This window comes from Capsicum annuum, chromosome 3, assembly GCF_002878395.1.
Source record: "Capsicum annuum cultivar UCD-10X-F1 chromosome 3, UCD10Xv1.1, whole genome shotgun sequence".
Lineage (NCBI taxonomy): Eukaryota > Viridiplantae > Streptophyta > Magnoliopsida > Solanales > Solanaceae > Capsicum > Capsicum annuum.
In genome coordinates, this window is record NC_061113.1 from 269666337 (window position 1) to 269690075 (window position 23739).

Sequence of the window (23739 nt, forward strand, 5' to 3'; positions counted from 1 at the left end):
GCAGCAAAAATCCTACATGATGTGTTTTATTTTACAAGAATCTTCACACTTGAATAGGTATATAGAAATAAAGAGAACTATACATATATATATATATATACACACACACATATATATATAAGTAGGGGTAAAGTGTAATTCGAAATATTTTTATTGGATTATCGATTTACCCAATAACCCAATAAGAAAAAATAGAACCGAACCAATAATCCAATAAAAAAAATTATAGTACCATTAAAAAATCGTTAATCAAATAACCTAATATTAATAAATCAATAATATTTTTATCGGTCCGATTTTTTTCACACCCTTATTAGCAGCATAAAACATTGAGATTTTGGTGTCATAATCATCCTTTGACATGTATAATATATGCAAGTTCTACTGTCTTTTCTATGTGATATAACTTAGTGCCAAGACATCACAATTTTGAACACTTGTTATCTTTTGGCCACCTACCACATAGTCGAAAAGGAAGAAGGTAGTGGAATCAATAGTATACGACACACAAACAAACAAATAGAACAAGTCTTTTTTCCTCAAAAATATGATAAGACTAATATAAAATCTTTATGATTTTTGAATCTCAAAATTGGACTAACCATTGATCAACTGTCGATCCACCTGCTTTCACTTTAGTGATTGTGAGATGAGATCATACTAAAAGCATTAATAGTATTAAAAAAGCATACTTTTAGAGAACTAAAGAGTGTCGAGAAGCCAAAAAGAGCTTGATCAATGTTGCTCCAACACATTAAGGTAAGTATTTTTCAATTTTTTCAAATTGATTTGTCAAACACAAATAACTATTCTTCAAAAACACCTACAAAATAAACAAAATTTAAGAACGTCACAGGGAAAAATTGGGTGTAAAAGTTTTTAAAAGTGTGCATAAACAGTCAATCCTACGAGATGACGCGAATCATTTTCACTCACTACATCAATGGGGTATCGATAGATTTTCAATCTCTACTTTCATAAGATGAAAATAATACGATTCCAGATGAATAAACATTCTCTTGAAAAAATACAGATAAGATTGTGTATAATAAATCCGTATGAGTCAACCCTTCCCAAGCCTCCACACATAGCAATAGCTTTTTTGCACCGAGTTGTCCTTTAGAGTAGAGGTGCAAGGTCGATCTTGGAACCAAGTACCTTTTCCCTCCAACAATTTAAGGAAACATTAGATCAAGTGTTTGAATACGATCCTAAAAGACACACGACAACTTAATTTTCCCTTAAATTTTAGTCATATAGCAATTGACTCGTTAATTTCGAAACATCTTGATAAATAATTAGTAAAAATTGAGGGCAAAAAAATGCAAACACCTAATAATTTAAGTAGGAAACTCGTAAGAACTTCAAGCGTGCTTTTTGACCATTATCTTTTACCAACAACAAACTTAGTGTATTCCCACCTGGTGGGGTCTGGGGGTTAAGATGTACGCAGTCCATACCTCTACCCCTAAAGAAGTAGAAAGGTTGTTTCCGATAGACCCCCGGTTCAAGTCACGAGATACCACACAAACTCATAGTAAAGCACAGAACTAGATTGATCATTATCTTTTATTAAAAAAAAAATTCCAACTAATTCCTTTAATTATCGCGTGAAGTGCCATTAGGCACAATTATTAAACCCCAAAAAAGAGACTACACCATGCACCATCAAATACTGGCCGAGGCGTGTTATCATAAAAGCATAGTAATAAACGTGTCCTTTAAGTTGACCTCAATTAATAATTGTGCCCTCCAACTTTGAATGTGCCAAGTACGCATTTAAACTTGAATAAACACACACATTCTATGTAGCATAATACATGTAGAACATGAACCGCCACATAAAAACACTATGTGTCCACTAATTCAACTTTATACAATTCAGTGTCGTGTCTACTCGAGCACACCCATAATTAAAAAGCACGGATGCAGGCGCATTTAGATATTATACTTTTAACAAATAAGTGATAGTTCATGGTTGTTTTGGACAATTATCTCTTCAACATATCAACTGATATTTGCTATCCAATTTTCTGGTTTAATAGTATGCTACTTTAGTTACAGTGATCAAACTAAAAACTAAAATAACTTGGAGCAAACATATTGCATCCACTAGACAACACATTTCAACACACCACTATTCTTTTCTTACAATCTTCTCGAGTTGATTCGAATTATCTTTTTGAATATGAAATTGATTTTACATAAACAAACATGATTCACTGATATTCTGAATGTGAGAAATAAGATACACGTGGTTATGTTTCCCAATGTGGGATACTAATACACACTAATCCTATATTACATCAATGTGTAATCAATCTACTTACAGTATCAACACTCTCAAATTGATGGATATTGGAGTGTATGATATCCTGCTGGAACATATGATTGATATTGTCTCCATGAGCAAATTATTCATCTTAATTTCCTCTCGATGTTCTTCGAGCTGCAATGCAAACTGAAGAGGTTAACATTGTCAAATACAAGGTTTGCTTGGAGTTGGACAAATAAACCATGCACTGAGGTCCAAAAGCTGAAACAAAATGCATTTGACGGAATGGGGATTTAGATCTTCAATTTCAAAGACAGTACAATTAAAGCGATATATGGAATCTTCAAGCTATGATGTTAGAGAACAATGTTGTTGTCGCACTAAGCTAGTGCGATAAGACATACATACAGGTCGTGCAGATCCTCTATTGTGTCTAAATTTACATGATCATCATACTGTGCAATAACTAGGCTGCACCCAAAAGCTAGCAAAACAGAAAATACATCTTTGTTTAAGGCTATGAATATTTCTCCTATTGCCTTCAGAGACTCCGCTATTTCCTTTCAAGCCAAACAGTCCACCAAATGGCTCGAGGAATTGCATACCTCCTCGCTTAAGAAAGTAATTTGCTAGTTCAGCTTATTAAAAATTCCAAGAGAAAAAGCGAGACTTTGATAAACAAGTAAGAAAGACTCTTTCTATCTTATTAATCAATCGCTAACGAGCAAGAAACGGATGCTCTAAGAAGCAACGGCTTTTCTGCAGTTATTGCGCCCTTGATTCTCGCCTTATCTTACTTACTAATAAACAGGTGAGAAGGAGAAGCTGACAACAAAAGGTCAGTGCAGGATATAAGCTCACTCCCTGAGTACTTACATAGCACCGAAAAGATAATTAGTAGTGGAGAAAGTCTCAACCAAGAAAACAGCAACAAGTCAACAACAGCATACTATCCCACAAAGTGGGGCCTGCGATGGGTAGAGGTAGAGTATATGCATGTCTTACTCCTACCGCAGAGGTAGAGAGGTTGTTTCCATAGACTCGGCGCAAGCAAAAACAGTCCACAAAAAGAATAAACAGAAGCGCAAATCTATATAGAAGTTCTCACACATGAACGCAAAAGAATCTATATGCCATACATACCGTTTCATATTTTCACTTATTCTAGCAATTTAGCAATCAACATACAACTGACAAACAAGCATGACGGATGTAGGGCACTAGCTTGTATATATTTTTCAGGGAACCAGATACTATGATATATCATTAACTTGAGGTTGTTGCAAGAAACCTTACACTTCAAATCTTGGATCTGAATTTGTTAAAGTGTTCTTGGCAAAATCAAAAATCTTAGGACACGTGCACATTTGAATAAACTGCCACCCCATCTGACGATGGTATTCCTCCCTAGCTCTTCTTTCCTGTTCCACAACTTCTGTCGTTTTGTCCTGAAATAATCCTCCGGTATGCCCAGTCCTCTTCTCATGAAAATGACTCTCCTTCACACAATCAAAATTCAAAAGTTTTCATAAGCCGCAAGTAGAAGCTATACCAACATCTGATGAAGGCTCTACGCGAGAACTGAGCAAGTAGATTTTGTGCGCCGTTATTGTCACCATACTGAGTTGAGGGGGAAGAGAGATCACCTCTTAACTTGTACTTTCTGTAGTTTTTGCTTTTATATTCTTCTGTGATTGGATTTGGCAATCAGGTGTAGCCTACAAGCCGACGAAATGAAATTAAATGCCAATTATCTTACCTTCTTCAGATTCTAGCCAGACTTCTAAATGTGAAGATTTACAACCACTCTATAAAGGAGGAATATATATATCTGTATCGATGAACCTATCTTTTTTTAATCAATCGTCTGAAAGTAGAGATTAAAAATCTACCGATACCCTCATTGTTGCAGTGAGCGAAAATGATTAGCGTCATCTCTTCGCAGGATTAACTGTTTATGCACACTTTTGAAAAGACGTGTGCACAATAATTGCATAGTTTGGCTGTTTTAGTGTTCCGCGTAGTTTGTGATGAGAAATCATATTATGCCACACTTTTCGCTTTTCAAAAGTCAAATAGTTTAAATTTGACCGTGAATTCAAACATAAGATCTTCAACTTTTGTGAAATAAAGCTTGTATAATTGAAAAATGAGTAAAGTAATATAAGAAGCAACAATTGACATTCAATATATTTAAAAGATACATGAAAAAAAATAACGATCAAAAATAAATTTGTTTAAATCTGAAAATTTGAAAGATAGCACCTAAATTGAGACAGAGGAAATATTAGAAATAAGGGAATAATTAAAAAAAAAATACGGATGGGCATTGATCAGGGCAGCAAGGCTGCTTTGGAATTTTTAAAAAATGGGGAAAAAGAAGACGAATGTGCAAGCAAAAGACTTTGTTCCTGTGACCTTTGAGAGCTAAGAGTCATAATAATAGAAGTAACGTTACATAAAGATCACGTATTTCAAAGATATTTTTCTAAATTTTTCTCTACCGCACATTCCTTTCCACACAAGTAGAACTATATTGTACCCAATTTTACAATTAAAAAATAAAAAATAAAAAAAAAAACAATACAAATATCACCTAATGTCATCAACCAAACACTGCATTAGTAAAGTAAAAATTATCTCACATAGCCAACGATACACTGCATAATCATGCGGAGATCATCTTTCCAAACCCTCCAATCAAACAGCCCATTGATAAAACTTAAGGTTGAGAGATTCAGTGCAGGCAATGCACCATCCCGAAATTTTAACCGATGAAATCTAAGTTATATGGTTATCACCTTTAAATTAAATAAAAGAAAAAACACTGGCTGATTTAGAATCTAACGGATTAGAACCTACAAAATCCTTTAACTATTGCTCTTCATAGTCGCTCACTCTAAATTGTTACACATCATATATCCAACCAAAGCCAACCATGAAACTCAAGGAGTCCAACGTTTGATTGCAGTTGGACTATTGGAGTTAGCTGAGCAAAAAGGAAACAAGCAAGAACGCTCAAACCTAGCCCACAAGCCTGAAACAACCACGAACCATCTTCTCATTGGACGCCACATCAACATCTATATGATCATGCACACTCTGCTTGCGGGACAAAATACCTGGACAAAGCAACTCCAGCAATTGGTCATTCCCAAGTAAGAGGAAGTCCCCTCTTTTTGCACATATCCTGCATAATACAAGCACAGTGGACTTTCCAGGACAATCCAGTCTTCCAGGATATGAAAACCTGGATGTTACAGTGTTATCATCAGTTTTAAGTTAAGGGATTAATGGAGCGACTGACAACCCTGACCAGTGAGAATTGAGATGGATGACAACCGCATTATGATCTCAATTTATGATGCAGATTACATAATATGTTGATAGAGAAATTCTCAAATGTAGAATACAATGTGACACCACAGACCAACAAGATTTAAGACGAGAAATTAAATGCACCCTATGACGTATCACAAATGTGAACGCTGAATAAGCCGACAATGTTGAGATGACAGTGCTTCAAATGCATGTCTTGGATAAACTATGATATGGTCCAAAAAGATGTTCATGTCAACATGATAATGCTCATGACTTGATGATAGCAAGGATGCATGCAACAGCTGCATGATGCATTTGTATTTGGCAGAGCATAGAGAACAGAATACATCCCCTGCAGCTACTGGTAGGACAGAGGTGGAGGCGCTCCATTTGCATTGGCGGCAACAGCTGAGTGGCCAAAGTCCTTCCGTTTCCCAAATGGATTCTTTGAATATGTAGCTGAATATTAAGGAGAAAACATGGTCATCCAAAGAACGTTACAACCGATTAGAAATTTTTTTGTCTTTATCAGGGACAGATAGAAATTTCTAAAACTCAACTCCTAAAGGAGTCATAAGTTATCATCTCTACTTCTCACATAGATCGTGGTTTAATATGTATTTAGAAAAACGCTACAGGTAAAGTGTAAGCTTTTAAAGAAGCATAGACCTAATGTCACATCCCGAGGCACATAAAGCACTATCAACATTTTCTCTTTCCATTTTGGATGTTAGGAAAGAAAAAGAAGAACGGAAAAAAGTTTTAAGAGGTTGGCCACAACATTTACAAAGGAAGAACAAGCCAACATCATGAATAAAATGCTAGTCAGGTGTCTCCCGGTTAGCAGCAATCATAATGATATTTCAAAAAATTCGAGTTAACCACTTCCTAAAAGCTCCACGGATCTCAATTCCAAAGGGAGCTTCAGCATGCAAATATTGCCACTTCAGCGTCCCACAAGATAACTTAGTTCAACTAGGTTGTATCTGTGCTTCCACAGAGCCCATAAAAGATTTGTCCAACATCAAGTCCACACTTTCAAGTCAACAGTCAGATTCAGATCGCTAAAACAACAAAGCGGCAGAAACAAAGAAAAAAGGATGATTATGAAATATCAAGATCCCGTAGAAGAGACAGCTAAACAGGAAGAAAGGATATTGAATTCGCATGCCAACTGAACCAGAGCTCGGAATGACAGCACCCTGCAAATTCTGGTGCACATTGGTGGCGCTATTCACATCCTGCATATACGAAGGGCAGAAGTTGATAATCGAAATTGAGCATAGACGGTGCACACAAACTAAAGATGCATCAAGAATCTTGCCCAGCATAATACGGAACTTACTTCAAATTCGATGAAACACACTGTGTGTCTTTCCTGTCTCAAAACCTTCATCTGCTTAAAACCAGGTTGTCTGGTAGTTCATTAAGCAAATGAATAGATTAGACATTAGAGGGAGACATAAAAATAAGAAATAGCACTTCTGCATAAACAGAATAGCAAAATGCAGAGCCATACCCGCTGATAAGTCCCCGCAGCTCTTCCTCATTTATATTCTCTCCAAGATTGCCAATGAATAGAGTATTGCAAGGAGGGTTGTCTTTAGTATTCTACAAGAAAGGAAAGAGTCAGCGGATAAAGCAAAACACAAACTATACCATACAAGGTGCAGAAATCTTCGGAACAAGCATATACTGCACAAATGCTACATCCACTAGCTATATAAAGCATAACTCTGTCTCAACAATATCAGCAGTAACAGTCTCCAAATGATCAGCAGAACACAACACTACTATACTGAAGGAAGTCAGATAAAACAACAACAACAAACCCAGTGTAATCCCACCAAGTGGGGTCTGGGGAGGGTAAAATGTACGCAATCCATACGCTACTTCCGAAGAAGTAGAGAGGTTGTTTCCGATAGACCCCCGGCTCAAGATAATGAATGGTTAACAAGGTCATAGAAAATACCTAAAACAGAATGGGTGGTATAACCAAAATAAGAAATGAGAGATAATAAAAATAGAGCTAAGGGATCCACGAAAATAAGAGCGATATGAAATTAAAAAACAGGAAATAAGAAATAAGAAAAGGTCACCCCATAGTATAAGCCATACACCAGCGGCTCCTACCACTGGACACAGTTGTAGGCTTACTAACCCAGCTACACCAGAGCTCCACTAGTTACAACCCACACACGCACTAACCTTCTACCCTAATCCGCGACCTCTACACCTTCCTATCTAGGGTCATCTACACCTTCCTATCTAGGGTCATGTCCTTAGTAAGCTGTAACAGCCCCATGTCATGTCTAATCACTTCTCTCCAGTATTTCTTCGTAAACGATAAAACAAACTTAACAATAAAGTTAATACTCTAGCCGTAAACGAATAACAGAAACAAGACAACCTAAAAAGGAAACACAAAGAAAAGGAACGTTGGAAATTATGTCAACCCTTAGTTCTCTGTTCTAATACAAATGACATGGCAGAGACATGCATCACCTGGACTGGCGCATAACTGCTTGGTGCTGGCACAGGAGCAGGTGCCGGCATTGGCATGTGAGCAACAGGGTAGCCTCCATAAGGATTGTATGGTGGAGGACCTTGAGTGATATACCTGAGACACAAACTCCGATACTTTTTTTTCATTTGGGATTGGATTGAGGGTTGGAAATAAAGGAGATACAATCACTAACTACTAATAAACGAAATCATAAACCCCCTTTCAACTTTCTTTTCTTGTTTCTCCCAGAAACTTGATTATATATAGTTCAGAAAATAGCTCTATACTGCGAGAACAATCAATTCCGGTCAATATCACATTTTTCGTCATAATGTTGGCTTAAGATGCAAAAGAAAATTTTGCATTTAGAAGAACTCTTACCCATGTGGTGCCCAGACAGGTGCCGGGGGAGGGTGGAAAGGAGAGGGACTTGAATAACCAGTGTGTGTGTAATCACCTCCAGTACGCATACGTTTACTCGGGTCATGTGCATTTGAATCAGCTACAATTCCTGCAGACATCAAATAAGAAGAACCTACTGTAACGTTGTTTTGTCATACAAACAGTGGAATCCTGCATAAACATAGTTGTGACAAACTAAACAAGCAAATAAATAAAAGAGGAGCCTCGGCAATGGAGATCAACAAAGATGGGGAGAAAAATGAAATTGAATAATTAAAATGTGAAGAAAATTATTAGGCTACTAGGGTTTCTTTATCTTGATGAATTGTCTAAAGATAAAGACTACCCCTATTAAATGGAGGTTAGTTAGTGATGAACCGAGAAGGCCAGTACACTTGCTAAATAACAGTGGGTGAAACCAATAGAGCAGATTATCTCCGAGGAGCTAAAAGATTAACCACAAATTATGAAATTTGAGAAAACTCACAAAAATTGAAATAAAAACCAATACAAATCAGAAAAAGACAGAGAGTTGCAACTTGCAAAGTTGAGGAAGTCATCAAATCAATACAAATCAGAAAAAGACATATAGCTACAAAGTAAAGGAAGTCATCAAAGTTAGTGTGATCCATAGTGTTTCTCATTTTAAAAAGAAAATCAGTGAAGTGCCCCAAAATATTCCCCTCATTGCCTTCCTTGAAAATATAGACGCAATGTGAGTAAGCAGCTTGCCAGGTTAACAGCTCTTCTAACTCTAAGAAACATTTCACTTCCACCATGGTCTATAAACAATAGAAACAATCATTTTCCCCATTGTTAATCTTACCCTTAAAAATGTGGACTGTGCCAACATGCGCCAGGAGAAGAACAGGTAAAACTAAGATAATGACAGAATGGTTTCGATAATGCTTTGTATCCAAGTAAAAGATATTTGAATTTTCCACTACTACCATACCTAAGGAATCTCATGTACGTTCATTAAGTTCTATTTAAAAGAACAAGGCTGACCCCTCTTGATGCATATAGCCTCCTAATCTCCAGCAGACAATCCCAAGGAAATTTAAACTCATGAATATCAGCCAACACAATTCTAGATATGTAAACTCAAGACAATCTGCCACACATCTCACTGAGTAATCACTAGCTAGCACTTGCCACAGAAAATGGCTTGCCCTTTTAAGATCAAAGTGAATATCTGAGACTGCTTTAACAAGGAACAACAGCCGAATGATTCATTAATCTTCTCAAGCACCTTAAATTTTATGCTTACAGAAGCAGACGGAGATTTAAAAAATTTCAGTGACCCATAGACAACCAAGTGATGATTCCCCCTTAGCATTTTTTTTATTTTTAAACGAAATCAAAAGTACCTATCTATAAGTCAATATTAATAATTTAAAAAGAATTTCACAAATTGTACTCAAATAATTGAAGGACTTTCCATATAATAAGACATTCACATAAAATGATTACCAGGCACTGAATGAAGGATATTAAGCAATTATACTTGCAATATTTAACCAAAGGAAGTGTTTTTCTCCTACAAGGACATGTGTATAACTTCGACATACAGGAAGGTAAAAAGAGAGGTCCGGAATTAAAAGGTCACCTCTTTTGACAAAGAGATTTTTCTTGGCCATCTCGGTGTGCAGAACACATTTCCCCTCTGTGTCAAAAACCAAACCCTGAATGGCGTCCTTTGCACCGATAGCGCATTGATGGTTGGAGAACAAGGCAAAACCCATAGGTACTTCGCCTTTGAAATTGAGCTGAGATGCTTCGTAACCAGGTAACCACCTCAGAAGATTCACCAATTCTCTCTCTTTTACATCCTGCGGTAGGCCGGAGATGAAAATCGTCCGAACCTGAAAATAACAACACCGGTAGTTAATTAATTAAGCAGAAGAAGGAAAGGAGAAAAAAGGAAGAAAGGTGGATAGGGGTTTACCTCATCGATGGGCATTGGGTGATGGTGAGGAGGGGCAGCAGGAGGAGGAGGAGCTGTCGCTGGAGCCCACTGTTGGTGATACGGGTGAATACCATTACCAGCCATCTGCAATCCTTACAACTCAAAACCCTCAATTACAACTCAAAAGACCTAAACCCTAGATGATTTTTGGGGATAATAAGGAAGACCCGCAAACAGAGAGGGAGTGGTTTATTTTATTTTTTGTTTTTTTCTTTTGGGCGGACAATTGTACTCGCTTACATAAAACCACAAATAAAAAGAGCTCTGCCTATTGTTAAGTAAAAACTGCACTAATCTTGTGTTTGTACTTATGTGATGTGAATTTATGCTTTTAAATTAATTTTTAAATATTCATTTGGGATTTTTAATTTGAAATACAAAATCTTTCAAAAAAAAAAATGAATTGAAATTTAAAATTGTATTTTCAAACTTTTTCAAAGGTAAAACTTGATTCATAAATTTATATTTTAATTAAAAAAAATCATTTTAAATTTTATAAAAATGAATTTCAGTTTTGTGTAAAAAAAATTATTCCTACCACTTAATAAAAAATAAGAATTAAGATACAAGTGCTTTGGATGTTAACAGCTCACCTAAAATTCGGCAAGCCACCTCTTGCACAAGATTAGAGGATTATGATGAGGTTAATTTCAGACACTATTACACTTCTTCATCTCAAATTATCCGTTTCAAATTAAGATGACACATTGATTAAAAAAAAATAATTAATAATATACCTAGTTTATCATAGTACCCTTATTAAATGATGTTCACTTTTTTATTTGAAGAAAAAGTAATTAATGCAAAGGATAAAATAAGAAAGAAAAATTGTCTCTTCTTAATTAATAAAAACGAACAAGTAAAATGAGAAATCAAATTAGAAAATTTGAGACGGGTAATTCGAAACGGAGGGAATATGTTGTATTAGTAAACTTACAAAATTAGGAACAATAAGGTACAAAAACACACTAAAATTATGATGAAACTCTCAATTACACACCTAAACTATGTTGTGGTTCCAAATCTCTCCCCCCCCTCCCTTCACTAATTATTTGAAAAGAAAACAAGTCAAAACATATGCATACATGAATCTATACCGTAAGAAATAGAGGAATTTCAATGTCATTTCATTTTATTCTTTCAAATTCAAATTGATTGGATCTCATCGATAAAAACTATTATATGTACCATTAAAATAATATTGTGTTATTCCCTCATTTCTCATTTATGTGAAAATATTAAAAATGTAAAGGTCAAATAACAAGATTTCACAGGTAAAAATTACACACAAAAACACTATAATTGATCTTCTGAGGCATAATTGGCTCACCACCCTGCCCCTTTCTTTTGATTATTAGCGTGATTTATGTAGTGCGATACTTTATTAAAAGATTAGATATTAGTAACACACTGATAACACGTATGGCTTTTGCGATGCTATTTTGATTCGGTGATTAGCATCTGTTTAACATGTCATCTTTCTAAATAGACACCATTTTAATTTTGATTCTTTTCCCCCTTGTTGACCCAAATAGAACAAGAGCAGCACACATTGAGAAAGATTGTTGACGATTAAAGTCTTTGGTAAATGAAAATCTTAAGGAGGATTACAGTAGAAAGAGCATAACTTTGAACAACACCTCCTAAACCACCACCACATTAAGCAGACACACCTTAAGCCACATAAGCAAATGACTCCTCCAGACTGTAAAATACTACACGGTATTATACTCTATTTCTTAGTTTAAAAAAAAAAGGAGTTGGTTCAATCCACCAGCCAATAACATTGGACCTCTGGACTATAGTTTGAGGAAGACAAATTCTTCAACTGCAGAAACCTCTCCAATCTTCTTCTGAGTATCCTTGTCTGGTTCTTCGTCTACTCCAATTGCCATAATTGCCAGCTTTCCCTTCACGGTTCTCCCAACACTCATAAAACTCACATTCACATTACTCTCACCAAGTATGTTCCCAACTTTCCCAATCATACCAGGTTGATCCACTTGCCTGCAAAGGATGAGGTTACCCTCCAAGCTCACGTCAACGCTAAATGGTCCGACGCGTGTAAGATGGGGAACCCCATACTTCACTCTCCCCTCTATGCTGATATTTCCGTTCTCTGATAAGGCACTTGCGAATCTTGATTGCACATTGCTAATATGCACCTGGATTGACTCAACAGGGTACTCAGGAGATGAATCAACTATAATACGTTCTTCACTAATGCGAAGACCCTTTTGTTTTGCAATGAAATCTGCATTTACAAGGTTGATGATTGTATCGGATATAGGCTCAATAATGCCCTTTGTTACCATGGCTCGGAGAAGTCTAGTGTCCAAGCTGTCGGGGTCCCTAGCCGATTTGTAAACCACTTTCACACTCTGAATACCGCTTCCACCAGTCACTAGCTGTACTGCCAATCTACCCAGTTTCTCAGCAAGCACTACGTAAGGAGCCAACTCCGACAAAACCTGATAATAGAAGCGGAAATTTCATAATCCATCCAACGGATTTGGACTTAAAAGAGAAACATAAGCACATAGTAGTACTGCATAGTTTACCTCAGGAGGAACCATTGGAGCATTCACAGCAGTAGCAGAAAGTTCCCCATTTAGAGCACCAACAACAGCCTCAGCTATTTCAATCGCAACTCCTTCCTACGAAAACAAGATTTGAAAACACAACTCAAGGGACAGGACAGAGTATATAATAAAGCAAATGCATAGGACAGGGAGGTGCAAATGACTTAAATGTGGATGATAATTGTACCTGTGCTTCTTTTGTGCTAGCTCCAAGATGAGGTGTAACAGTGACATTCTCATGTTGCACTAGTTTGCTATCTTTTGGTGGGGGCTCAACAGTGAACACATCAAGTGCGGCCTGTGAAAGAAAGTGATGACTCGTGAATATTGGAGCATCAAAGTTAATTGAATAAAGGAACATACTGAAGTGAATGAAGCACACATACCTGAGCAACTATTCCACTGTCAAGGGCTCTAACTAATGCATCTTCGTCGATGACACCCCCTCGAGCAACGTTTATTAGTCGAACTCCTTTCTTCATCTTTGCAAATGTGTCATCATTGAATACCTTGTTAGTAGCAGGTGTAAGAGGCATGTGGAGTGAGATGAAGTCAGCAGTAGATATAGCCTGCTCAAACGAAACTAAATCCACTCCGATAGCACGAGCTCTGTCAGCAGGGGCATAAGGATCGTGGGCAATAACATGCATACCAAGACCTTTTGCACGTCTAGCAACCTCAGAACCAACTTTACCAAATCCCATAACAGCTAATGTTTTCCCAACAAGAGAAACACCCACGTACTTGCTGCGCAGCCATTTTCCTGTAAAACTTGATGAATTGTTTATTGGTCCTCTCACAGTAGCCAAGCCAAACTTAGAAAAATGAAGCTTCAGAATACATTTGTATGAAATACTTTATGTGGCTAAAGTAGTTAAGGGGAAAATTGAAAAGAGAAGTAACAGCATCACAACTTTTGATGCATCTTGTCTGTTCAAGTAAAATTAATTAAAAAGTCAGCATACATAAACCTTAAGATGGTTTGTGCTAAACACAAGATTAACCTCTATTGAAGTAAGTGATGATCTGATTTTTAAGTTAAACAATAAACTTCCGTACTTAACCTTAAACATCAGTAACAATGCTTCGTTTTATAGTACGTACTATTATTAATTTACTAACTGGCTCAAATATTCATTAAGTCATAGCCCCAACGACACGACAAAAAAAAAAAAAAAAGGAACAACCTGCCTACCGGATGCGCAAGCCATGATTTTTAATTTCTCCTAAAATTTCTGGGACGTACTTCTTGTAAATGAAGACTGAACTCGATCCACTACCTAGCTCCTAATATAGGTGGTAGATACTGAGGGGAAAAACTGTCCGTCCGGGATACTAAATCTCCTGGGTCTGGGTGAAACGCCGGACCACAAGATGTATTGTATGTTTTGCAAATTCTTATGTCCAGATCTATGCAAATTAGCGACAAAAACAAGAGTAATTTTAACTTATACTAGTAGTATATTAGAGAAGACGTACCGGCTTTCATGGAGGCATCAGCCTGCGCAACGTTACGAGCCATGGAGGTAAGCAAAGCGATGCCATGCTCAGCAGCAGCAATAGTATTAGCAGTGGGTGCATTAACAACAAGGCAACCAAATTCAGTTGCTGCTTGCAGATCCACATTGTCAATACCAACACCAGCTCTCCCAACAACCTTGAGTCTTCCTTGAGCGGCGTCAAACACCTCCCGAGTCACCTTTGTACCACTACGAACGATCAACGCATCACACAGGGAGATCTTAGCACAGAGATCCTGTGGAGACAAGTCATAAGAACAATCCACGTTTCCAAAACTCCGTAGCAAATCTAAACCCGCTTCTCCAAGCTTCTCGGATACGAGAATGGTCGGCTTGGCTGTCGAAACGACGCCGTGAAGATCTCTAGAGAGAGAAATATCAGCAGATTCAACCGTTTTCAGGACATTACAAATCCCCGTCTTGGTCGTCGATGATGGTGAAAATGAAGCAGAAACAGAGTGCAAAAGCTTGACGGAAGATGGATTTGATGAAGCATGGAGGAAAGAGAGATTTGACGGTTTGTTATGATTAACGGAAGAAGATGAAGAAAGGGGAGAATTCAGATGAGCAGTGGTGGCAGTACGAGGAGGACAAGGGGTGGAGGCCATTATTAGGAGCAACAAAAAAAACTCAAGGAACTCAAAAAAGTTGTTAAGAGGGATTGGACTTGTTGGACACAAAATGAAACAAAAATCATCTGTTTTGTTTATATAGAATCATGAAGGATCATTGATGGATGATATTTGTTGGTTGATTTACTTATTTTGCATTTTTCAATCCATACAAAATACTTTTACCACTCTTGACTTTTTTTGAGAAACCTCCTAATTATTATTAGGATAAGTTTTTACCCACATCAACTTTTTACTCTATGTAATAAAATTTCTCTTTCTATTTTCTTTTTCGGAAAAGAATAAAATGTATTATTCCTTGCCGAAATTCATGTAATATGGTTTAATTAAATTAAGCATAAAGTTGACAAATAAAAGAAAGAATCTTTTTTAACTAAGGATAAAGAGAAATTCTAAAGTAAGTAGTATAATTTTTAGTTATAGAAAAGTGTCACTCTATCCGTCCTAATTTATGTGATATTTTTTCATATTTGAGATTCAAATTAATTTATTTTTAATGATAACTTCTTTATAAATTATTTAAATATTTTGTATTGTCGATTATTGTAATTTTTTTTAAATATATATTTTTAAAAAATTTAATGTCTCAATTTGCAAACGAATTGAATTCTCGCGAAGCTAAAAGGGTCGACAAGAGTACTCATATGTGATGGATTAAAAAAAGTGTGTCACAATAATTAAAACAAAAGAAAATAGCTGTTTACAAAATTACTTAATTATCCTGTGTAATAGGATGACAAAATTAGATAGATTATGAATAAATAGACTAGAGGTAGTCAAATTGAATAGGACATGAGCACTGAGAAAGTGGGAGGTTTTTGCAGAGATTCACGTAACTAGAATATTGTTGGGGACTCATTCATTTAACACCCTTCCTAGAAGGTAATTACAAGATTGGATGCTCTTTAGTGTTTGTTTTGTTTATTAATGGCAATTTACATTGATTACTGAAAAACTAATAAACAATATTTGACTAAAAAATTAGACTGATTTGCTCAATGGTTTAAAGTTTTGGGCGGACTAAACGTGCACTCATTTTATTAACTTAGTCCCATCTAATTCTACTCATCTAAAATTTGATTGGTTTGTGCTACGAGTGTACAGAATTGAAGAATCAAACCGAGAAAAAAAATTAACTTATGATTTACTTTGGTTGGTTTGGCGTTTGAAAAAAAAAAAAGATCATTATTGATTTGATTTGGTGATAATTATAAAAAAGTCAAACCGAACTTAAATCAAACTGACATAATATATATATATATATGTGTGTGTATGTGTGTGTATACATATATATATATATAGAGACATATGCATGTATATAATTTAATTTTTTATACGTAAAATATTAATTATAATTTACTTTTTCAATTAGTTTTATTAATTTTCAATATTTAGAAAGTAGATGTATTATACATACATACATACATACATACATACATACATACACACACACACATATGTGTATATATATATATTCATATTTAGGCCTTTAAGTTATAATATTTATCCATTAATTGCTAATAAAATATCCAAAATCCAATATAAACTTAAAACGTAAACTTTTCACTCTTCATCTTACTTTTTAGTGTCAATAGAGTTTTTCGCTCCTCATTTTTTTAAAATTGTGGTTTTTCATTAGTACATGAATGAAAACATAATTGATCTAAACTTCAATCACAATATAATTGTAAAAAATAAGATTATAAAAAAAACGAGAAAAACCGAAAAAATCGACTAAAACCTAAATCGAAAAAAACGATTTTATGTTGGTTTGATTTGGTTTATAGTTTTAATAAACCGATATAATTTGTTTGTTTGTTTTTCCAATAGAAAACCAAACCAACCCGACCTTTTTAATATGTACACCCCTAGTGCTAATATATGTACTTTATATTGATTCATACTAAAACTTTTAAATTTTTTTAGTGGTACTCTATATTGATATTTAAATTGTACAGTATCTAATTTTAAATATTTTTTATGTATTTATTTACTTCTAACGACTTTAGATATGAGTTGTTTATTATATATAACTGAAGCTTTCAAGAGTAGAAATGATTATTTCATACTAGAAATAACTCGAATTTCTATTTCTCAATGATATTCCACGATCAAGATAATTTGACTGAATCTCGTGATTGGAACAAATTTTAAGAGGCGAGACCATCATATTCTATTTAAGAATTATTATGTCAAATCATCAAGAACATAATACTAGATATGGAAGAGTACCTAAATTTACGAGCACCATAGTGATCTCATGGGCACTTAAGCTATGATAAATAGATATTTAATTTTGTATACTCTTAACATAATTGAGAAAGAAAATTATACATCACTTGCCAATAAAATCTTATGCTCGATCCAGGCAACATAACCCCATATTTATAATATAAGTTTTGTGTTTAGTTTAGGCGATCAATAAACTAGAAATTATAAGAAGGTATCTATTTGTAAGACTATACTTTATGTATCTTCTTTTAGATCGTTAACTTTAAAGCTTACTAGATCACCTCTGATTTATGTTATTCCCTTAAAATAATTTATCTATTATTTTATAAAATTGGCGAAATATATCTTTCGTGATTAAATTTACCTCCATTGTCATATTTTGAGGCCAAATTTATCCTAGTTGTCATACTTTGGGGTCAAATTTATCCTCGCTATTTAAAAAACTTTCTCATGTGTCCTTCCTTATAACAAAAAAGCCCAAATTAACCTCAAATACCCCCATTTAAAAAATAAAATAAAATAAAATATATCATAATCTAACCTGATCCGACCCACAAAAAATACACAAACAAATTTGTTGGTTGAATTTCCCCAACAGATATATATCCCTTTCTCGAACTAGACTTTTTAGCGTGATTGAAATAGACACTTCTATTTAGGACCTCAATTAATTAACATCAATTTAATTATAAGGACTGTTGAAGCTGAAATGAACAAAAATAAAAGATATTTATCTGGCAAACTAGACGTTCTAGCGTTGCTCGTTGAATGAGAAGTACATTTTTTATGGAGAAATTCAATCAATAAAATTGAGACATGAATATATTTGTTTATTTCTTTTTTTGCGGGTTGGATTGAGGTCAGATTAGGATGTGTTTTATTTTTTATAAAATGTCTCATTCAACATTGATTTACTTTTTTTGTTAAAAGAAAGAGTACAAGTGAAAACTTTCTTCACGATAAAAATAAATTTGGCCACAAAGTATGACAGAGAAAATAAATTCGACCCCTATGATTAAGAATATATTTAATCAATTTTTTAAAATGGAGGAATAAATTTAGCCCCTTTGTCTTTTTTAAACAATAACTATCACCATATAATTATTCTTAATACAAGTACTGGTCAATAAAAGTTCCTAACATAAAAGTCGCAGTTTCTCTTTTTTAATCTAATCTAGATAATTTCTCCCCGTCTAATTCCCATTTTGTTAACTTCTTTAGGAAGTTCAATTCCGTATATTAATTTTCATTTTATCAATTAATTATGAAGTTGAATTCCTTATACCATTCTTCGAAGTTGAGATAAAATAGAAACTTATTAAAAATACGAAAGTTGGTAATGGACGAATGAATGTAAAAACCAAAGTCAATGCTGTAGTCAAACTTCTCTGTCATCAATTGTCATTACCTTACAACTTCTATTTGGTCTTTTTCGCTAGGAAAATTCAAATTTTATATGTAGTCTCGTTCTTATTTATGAATTTGTTAATTTTAAAGTCTGTTTTTTCTTCACTCATCAAAGGTTCTTATTGTGAATTTATCGATTCTAAATTTCAAAGTATATTATTATTTCTTTCGTAACTTAGAAACTGAATGCCCTATAACATGGTTCATCTCTCACCAACAACTTTTAAATTTCTCTCTAGTCAAGATTATTTTAATTATGTTAGCAGGATAAAAAAAAAGGATGCAACAGGATCATGAGATGATATATTAGAGTCACGGAGGACCGTATTGCAATAATCATGAAATACTATTTTATACTAGCATGTGCCCCAGATCTTTTGCCACAATTTTTATGATTTTATATGTGGGTCCAGCCAAAAGATGCTAAAAGGCAACTAAATATTCATTTACCAAATTAATTTTAGTAGTCGTTTCATAATGGAATTTTTTTCACTTTTTTAAAAAAATTATTTTACTTTAGTAAAATAATTAAAAATAATAGTGTTTAACAATAAAAATTATTTTACTTTAGTATAAATGATTTTTAAAATTATTTTCACTTTTCTAACTCTTAATTCTCTCATAGAATTTTTAAAATAACTCCAATTTATATTCATGATTAAATACAACATCATCTTCAGCAGACTTAACAATAGATATAATTATTTACAAACAATTAAAGTTTTCGAATTTCAATCAACATGAAACAAAGGCGCCCAAAGAAGGACAACAAAATTCTTAAGAAAGGAAAAAAGAAGAAGAGGGACTGATACCCATATATATAGAGGAATCTTACGTTTATAACTCAATAGTAATATTTTTTAATTATAAAGTACCTCTGTGGACTGTGATCTATTATTAGTAGTAACACAATAAATGGATAATGATGTCCTTAATGCAAACTTTGACTATACGTATTTATCTGAAAATTGTTTCGGCCTGTGCTGGCAGAATCTCGTAATGATAATATGTTATAAAATAATATAAAAAAAGATAAGAATAATAAGAGAAAAAAAAGGAGATAAATATCATATTTTAGTTGAGCGACGGGGGATTATCAATTACAATAAAGTGAGCACCACTATTTATAGAGGAAGAACTTCCTAACTTTTCTTCAAGAATTGATATTTCATATTTTGATAGATACTGACATATCTTAATAGATATTTACTATATCAGAATAGACATTCATTAGCACATTTTTAAGAAAAAAATTAACTAGAAAGTAATTTTACTAAACATTCCTTATTTATTTCAGAATTACTTAAGAAAAGAACTATCTAGCGGGTAATTTGACTAAAAGATCTTAATATTTCTCTCATTTGCATTACATTAATAGCTCTTTATATTTATGACTAAGGATAAAAATTGAAACAAACAACTAATTATATTTTTATTTTCTAAAATAATAAGTATTGTGGATCATTTATTTAAAGTACTAGATGAGTATGTCCCATGTCAGCGCAAGCCCAACATTAGGATATTTATTTATCTCTTCAATCTTGATATATTTAAATAATTTTTTTTAATAAAAGGATTGCATATGTTTTCTAGGATTCATCCGAAATCTAGCATGAGTTCAACATATGTTGTTTTAATATGTATTTAGATAATTTATGTTGTTAACTATTGTAATTTATAATATTTTTGATGTAATTTTTAAATTAATATACGTTACTTTTCTTGTCCAAATTTTGTGGCATTGATAGTCAATTATATTTTAAAAATAATTTAAATTTTTAATTATTGTGATTTATAATACTTTTCTTCTATTCCAATTTTTATGATACTAATATAATTTTAAGAGTCGACCAAATATTTTATATCTTTTAAATTTTTTAAGTTGTTAATTATTGTGATTTCTAGTATTTTTCATGTATTTTTTTGAAATATACAACATATTAAGTTGTTTTTAGATATTTTAAGTTGTTAACTATTGTAACTTGTAATACTTTTTATGGAATTTTTGAATAATATATGCTATTCTCCTTGTCCAGAGTTTTGTGTCGACGATAGCCAATTATATTTTTTAAAATAATTTAAATTTTTGATCATTGTGATTTATAATATTTTTTTCTATTTCAACTTATGTGGCACAATTTCTACTTCCCTGGAAGTAGTGGTATGGACTGCGCACATTTTATCCTCTCCAAACCCCACTAGGTGGGAATATACTGGGTTTGTTGTTGTTGTTGTTGTTGTTGTTGTTATTGTGGCACATGCTTAAATGACCATAATAATTAATTAGGGGTGATATAATAAAATATAATTATTATTATTTATTATTTATTATTTTTATTATGTGTATGTGTTGATTCAAGAAGAATTTGTAAACATTTAGAAATGTGTTGAATGTTATAAATGTTTAATAATCCATTTGGTGCTTCTTGATTTCTCTACATTTATCTCTTGTGTGTTTTTACTCTTTTACCCTTTGAGTATATATAGTAATTTTTACTTTTTTAAAAAAATATCATGAAAAAATTTATTCATAGTATATATATATATATATATATATATATATATATATATACCACTGCTTTGATACCAAAACAGTGGTATATTTCAATAATAATTATATATTTCAATATTTTAACACAAATAACACAAAGATAAACAAAGATAATAAGCAAGGATATCTTTCAGTGATTTTTTAGTATATCAGTTTTGTGAAACCTACTCAGTACTCCCCCTTTCCCACTGTTTCTTCATATTTATCATTCTTATAGTTTATACTTTTCCCAGAGTTTTTTATGTTTTTTTTTTAATTTTATTTTACCCTGTTCATCTCTTCCTCTTAATCTATGTTCTTAAAATCTTACTTCTTTAACCACACCCCGGATAACTTTAGTCTGGCAGCTAATCACTCGTCCTTTGTCTATTTTGCAGACCTGTTGGACTATCAAGGCCAGAATTTCTAGGAATTTAAAGGTTAATCCATCGTTGTTATTAAGAAATTAAGAGGCTAACCATATACTAAGGGTAAGGATTTTACAGAGAATTTAATTTACATGATGTACAAAAATATGTTAAATAGCTTTAAACATGGATATAAGAACATAAGTATAATTTTATTTTATTTTTGTGGGGAAAATATGTAAATAAGAACTTACATGAAGTAACTAGGAGAGAGGTTTCCCTTTCGGGAACCCCCTTAAGATCGAATAGAAAAATTTGGAGCTTTTATTTAAAACACACTGATACAAAGTTTATTCTAAAAAGGACTGACTTGGATGGGTTTTTTGGGAGGAAGGGTTTACACATTTCAAGTATGTTTTTGAAGTTGGGTGATTTCACTCTACCTTCCTTCTACAAAATGTACGCCTTTTATAGGCAAAAACTAGATAAAGTAGTGGTTCTAAAGATTACTACGTGGCCTAAACACATGTGGCCGACACTTAAAGATAAGAGATAAGAAAGAATCTTAATAATGCAAGCCGGGTACTCATTGGGCCCCATCGTCACATGCATTATTATTTTTCTTCCAGACTTATTTTGACGCGTGCTTCAACAGTTTTTCTTTCTTTTGGAAAGTAGTGATAAAGGAATCACTCTGACACTGATTATTACAAGACATAAAGTGGGCATCCCCACCTGACTACACTATCTAATAATACAAATTATATTGTCTTTACTATGTATCCAAGTTGTGCAGGGCAATTGAGTCGAAGCTCATTCCCGAGTCATCGTCTTCGTATGGATCCTGAGCATCCTGAAAGTGTGCAATACTATCATCTTCGTTTGATATTGAAGAATTATTGTCTGTATTATTTATCTCTGGAACAATTCTGTCCAAATTAGTGGGTTGTCCATCTGGCGGTCCATTTATATGTTTATCTTGTGTCTGGTTGCTAAAAAATCTGTCTAAAGTCTGTTTGATTATAGTCTCTATTGTTTCATTTTTTCTTTTAGATATTAAAGTCTTCTTTAAAATCTTATTTCCTGATTTTGTTGGCTTATGTTTTGATGAAGAACATCCTTCATCTTCACTTTTTGACAAAGTGACAGCCATTAACGGGTTTGATTTGTGTTTATCGATCACCGTTTGAACCGGACTAGCTGTACCAACATCTGGTACAGTGGATTTCTGAGCATTTAGTGGGAAATGCACACCCTTCTCATCCATTTTTTGAGGAGATGGAGAACTCTGAGTCTGAGTCTGAGTCTGTGTTTGTGCATTTGTCTTGCTTACATTTGTCTGATGGTTGAGTCTTGCTTCTGATAATTGTATCTGCTTTATTAATCAAATGTTTTCCATGAGGAGTGATTCTTTCTGAGCATTTAGCTTCTTGAAATTCTCCGTCATCGAAGAACAATGGTTGCAGAAAATAATCTTTCCAGTCTCTTTTTGCAAATTATACTGAGGTATTTGATCTGGGTTCTATCTGAGTGATGGAGATATATAATAGTTTGGTCCTAAATATACTCTAGCATGATTTGTGGCTTCAGTAAAATCATTAAAACCTTTAAAAAGAGGGGCTTTAAAACCTTGTATTGAATCTATCACTTCTAACCATGTTTGGAAAATTCCGTTAGTTTTTCCATGAATGACTACATAATATTTAAACCTAGGCCTACTTTTTTTTGTCATGTAATGGCATAAAGAATTCATGGATGTCATAAAATGATTACGATTTTGTCTATTATAAGATATCCAAAGATTATCTACTAAACACCTTTGGGGTCTATCTAAAATGTAGTCTGGTCTTACTCTAAATGATATGTTGCTCTCAGGGTAAGCAATTAAGTTAAATGGTCCAAAGTGAATTCTTTCCATTGTTTCTAAAGATTCTAGTGGTCTAAAATTTAAATTACCTAACATTGTCTGTTAATATGAATCTGAAGACGAAGCTA

The 23739-nt window shown here is 33.6% G+C and overlaps 2 protein-coding genes across 2 annotated transcripts; both read right to left on the reverse strand.

Annotated features, from left to right (window-relative positions):
- Positions 1-5606: 5606 nt before the first annotated feature.
- Positions 5607-10766, reverse strand: LOC107861618 (RNA-binding protein with multiple splicing 2). The gene is made up of 8 exons (XM_016706907.2): positions 10453-10766; positions 10114-10369; positions 8484-8613; positions 8102-8216; positions 7116-7207; positions 6942-7011; positions 6755-6837; positions 5607-6051 (listed from the first exon to the last, which is right to left on the reverse strand). The coding sequence occupies exons 1-8, from the start codon at positions 10555-10557 to the stop codon at positions 5955-5957; spliced, it is 948 nt and encodes a 315-aa protein (XP_016562393.1). The 5' UTR covers positions 10558-10766; the 3' UTR covers positions 5607-5954.
- Positions 10767-12025: 1259 nt separating this feature from the next.
- On the reverse strand, positions 12026-15463 carry LOC107861619 (D-3-phosphoglycerate dehydrogenase 3, chloroplastic). Its single transcript, XM_016706908.2, has 5 exons — positions 14535-15463; positions 13442-13818; positions 13243-13353; positions 13035-13130; positions 12026-12944 (listed from the first exon to the last, which is right to left on the reverse strand). The coding sequence occupies exons 1-5, from the start codon at positions 15181-15183 to the stop codon at positions 12273-12275; spliced, it is 1905 nt and encodes a 634-aa protein (XP_016562394.1). The 5' UTR covers positions 15184-15463; the 3' UTR covers positions 12026-12272.
- Positions 15464-23739: the final 8276 nt, after the last annotated feature.

What these genes read in the sequence shown, in the direction of transcription:
- LOC107861618 (XM_016706907.2), bottom strand. Translation starts at nt 10,557, where the DNA reads ATGGCTGGTAATGGTATTCACCCGTATCACCAACAGTGGGCTCCAGCG. An exon ending in ACCCAATGCCCATCGATGAG is followed by an intron (nt 10,370 to 10,452) that starts GTAAACCCCTAT and finishes TGTTATTTTCAG; the next exon opens with GTTCGGACGATTTTCATCTC. An exon ending in AAATCTCTTTGTCAAAAGAG is followed by an intron (nt 8,614 to 10,113) that starts GTGACCTTTTAA and finishes TGATGTCTGCAG; the next exon opens with GAATTGTAGCTGATTCAAAT.
- LOC107861619 (XM_016706908.2), bottom strand. Translation starts at nt 15,183, where the DNA reads ATGGCCTCCACCCCTTGTCCTCCTCGTACTGCCACCACTGCTCATCTG. An exon ending in ACAGTGGAATAGTTGCTCAG is followed by an intron (nt 13,354 to 13,441) that starts GTATGTGTGCTT and finishes TTTCTTTCACAG; the next exon opens with GCCGCACTTGATGTGTTCAC. An exon ending in CTCCAATGGTTCCTCCTGAG is followed by an intron (nt 12,945 to 13,034) that starts GTAAACTATGCA and finishes TTCTATTATCAG; the next exon opens with GTTTTGTCGGAGTTGGCTCC.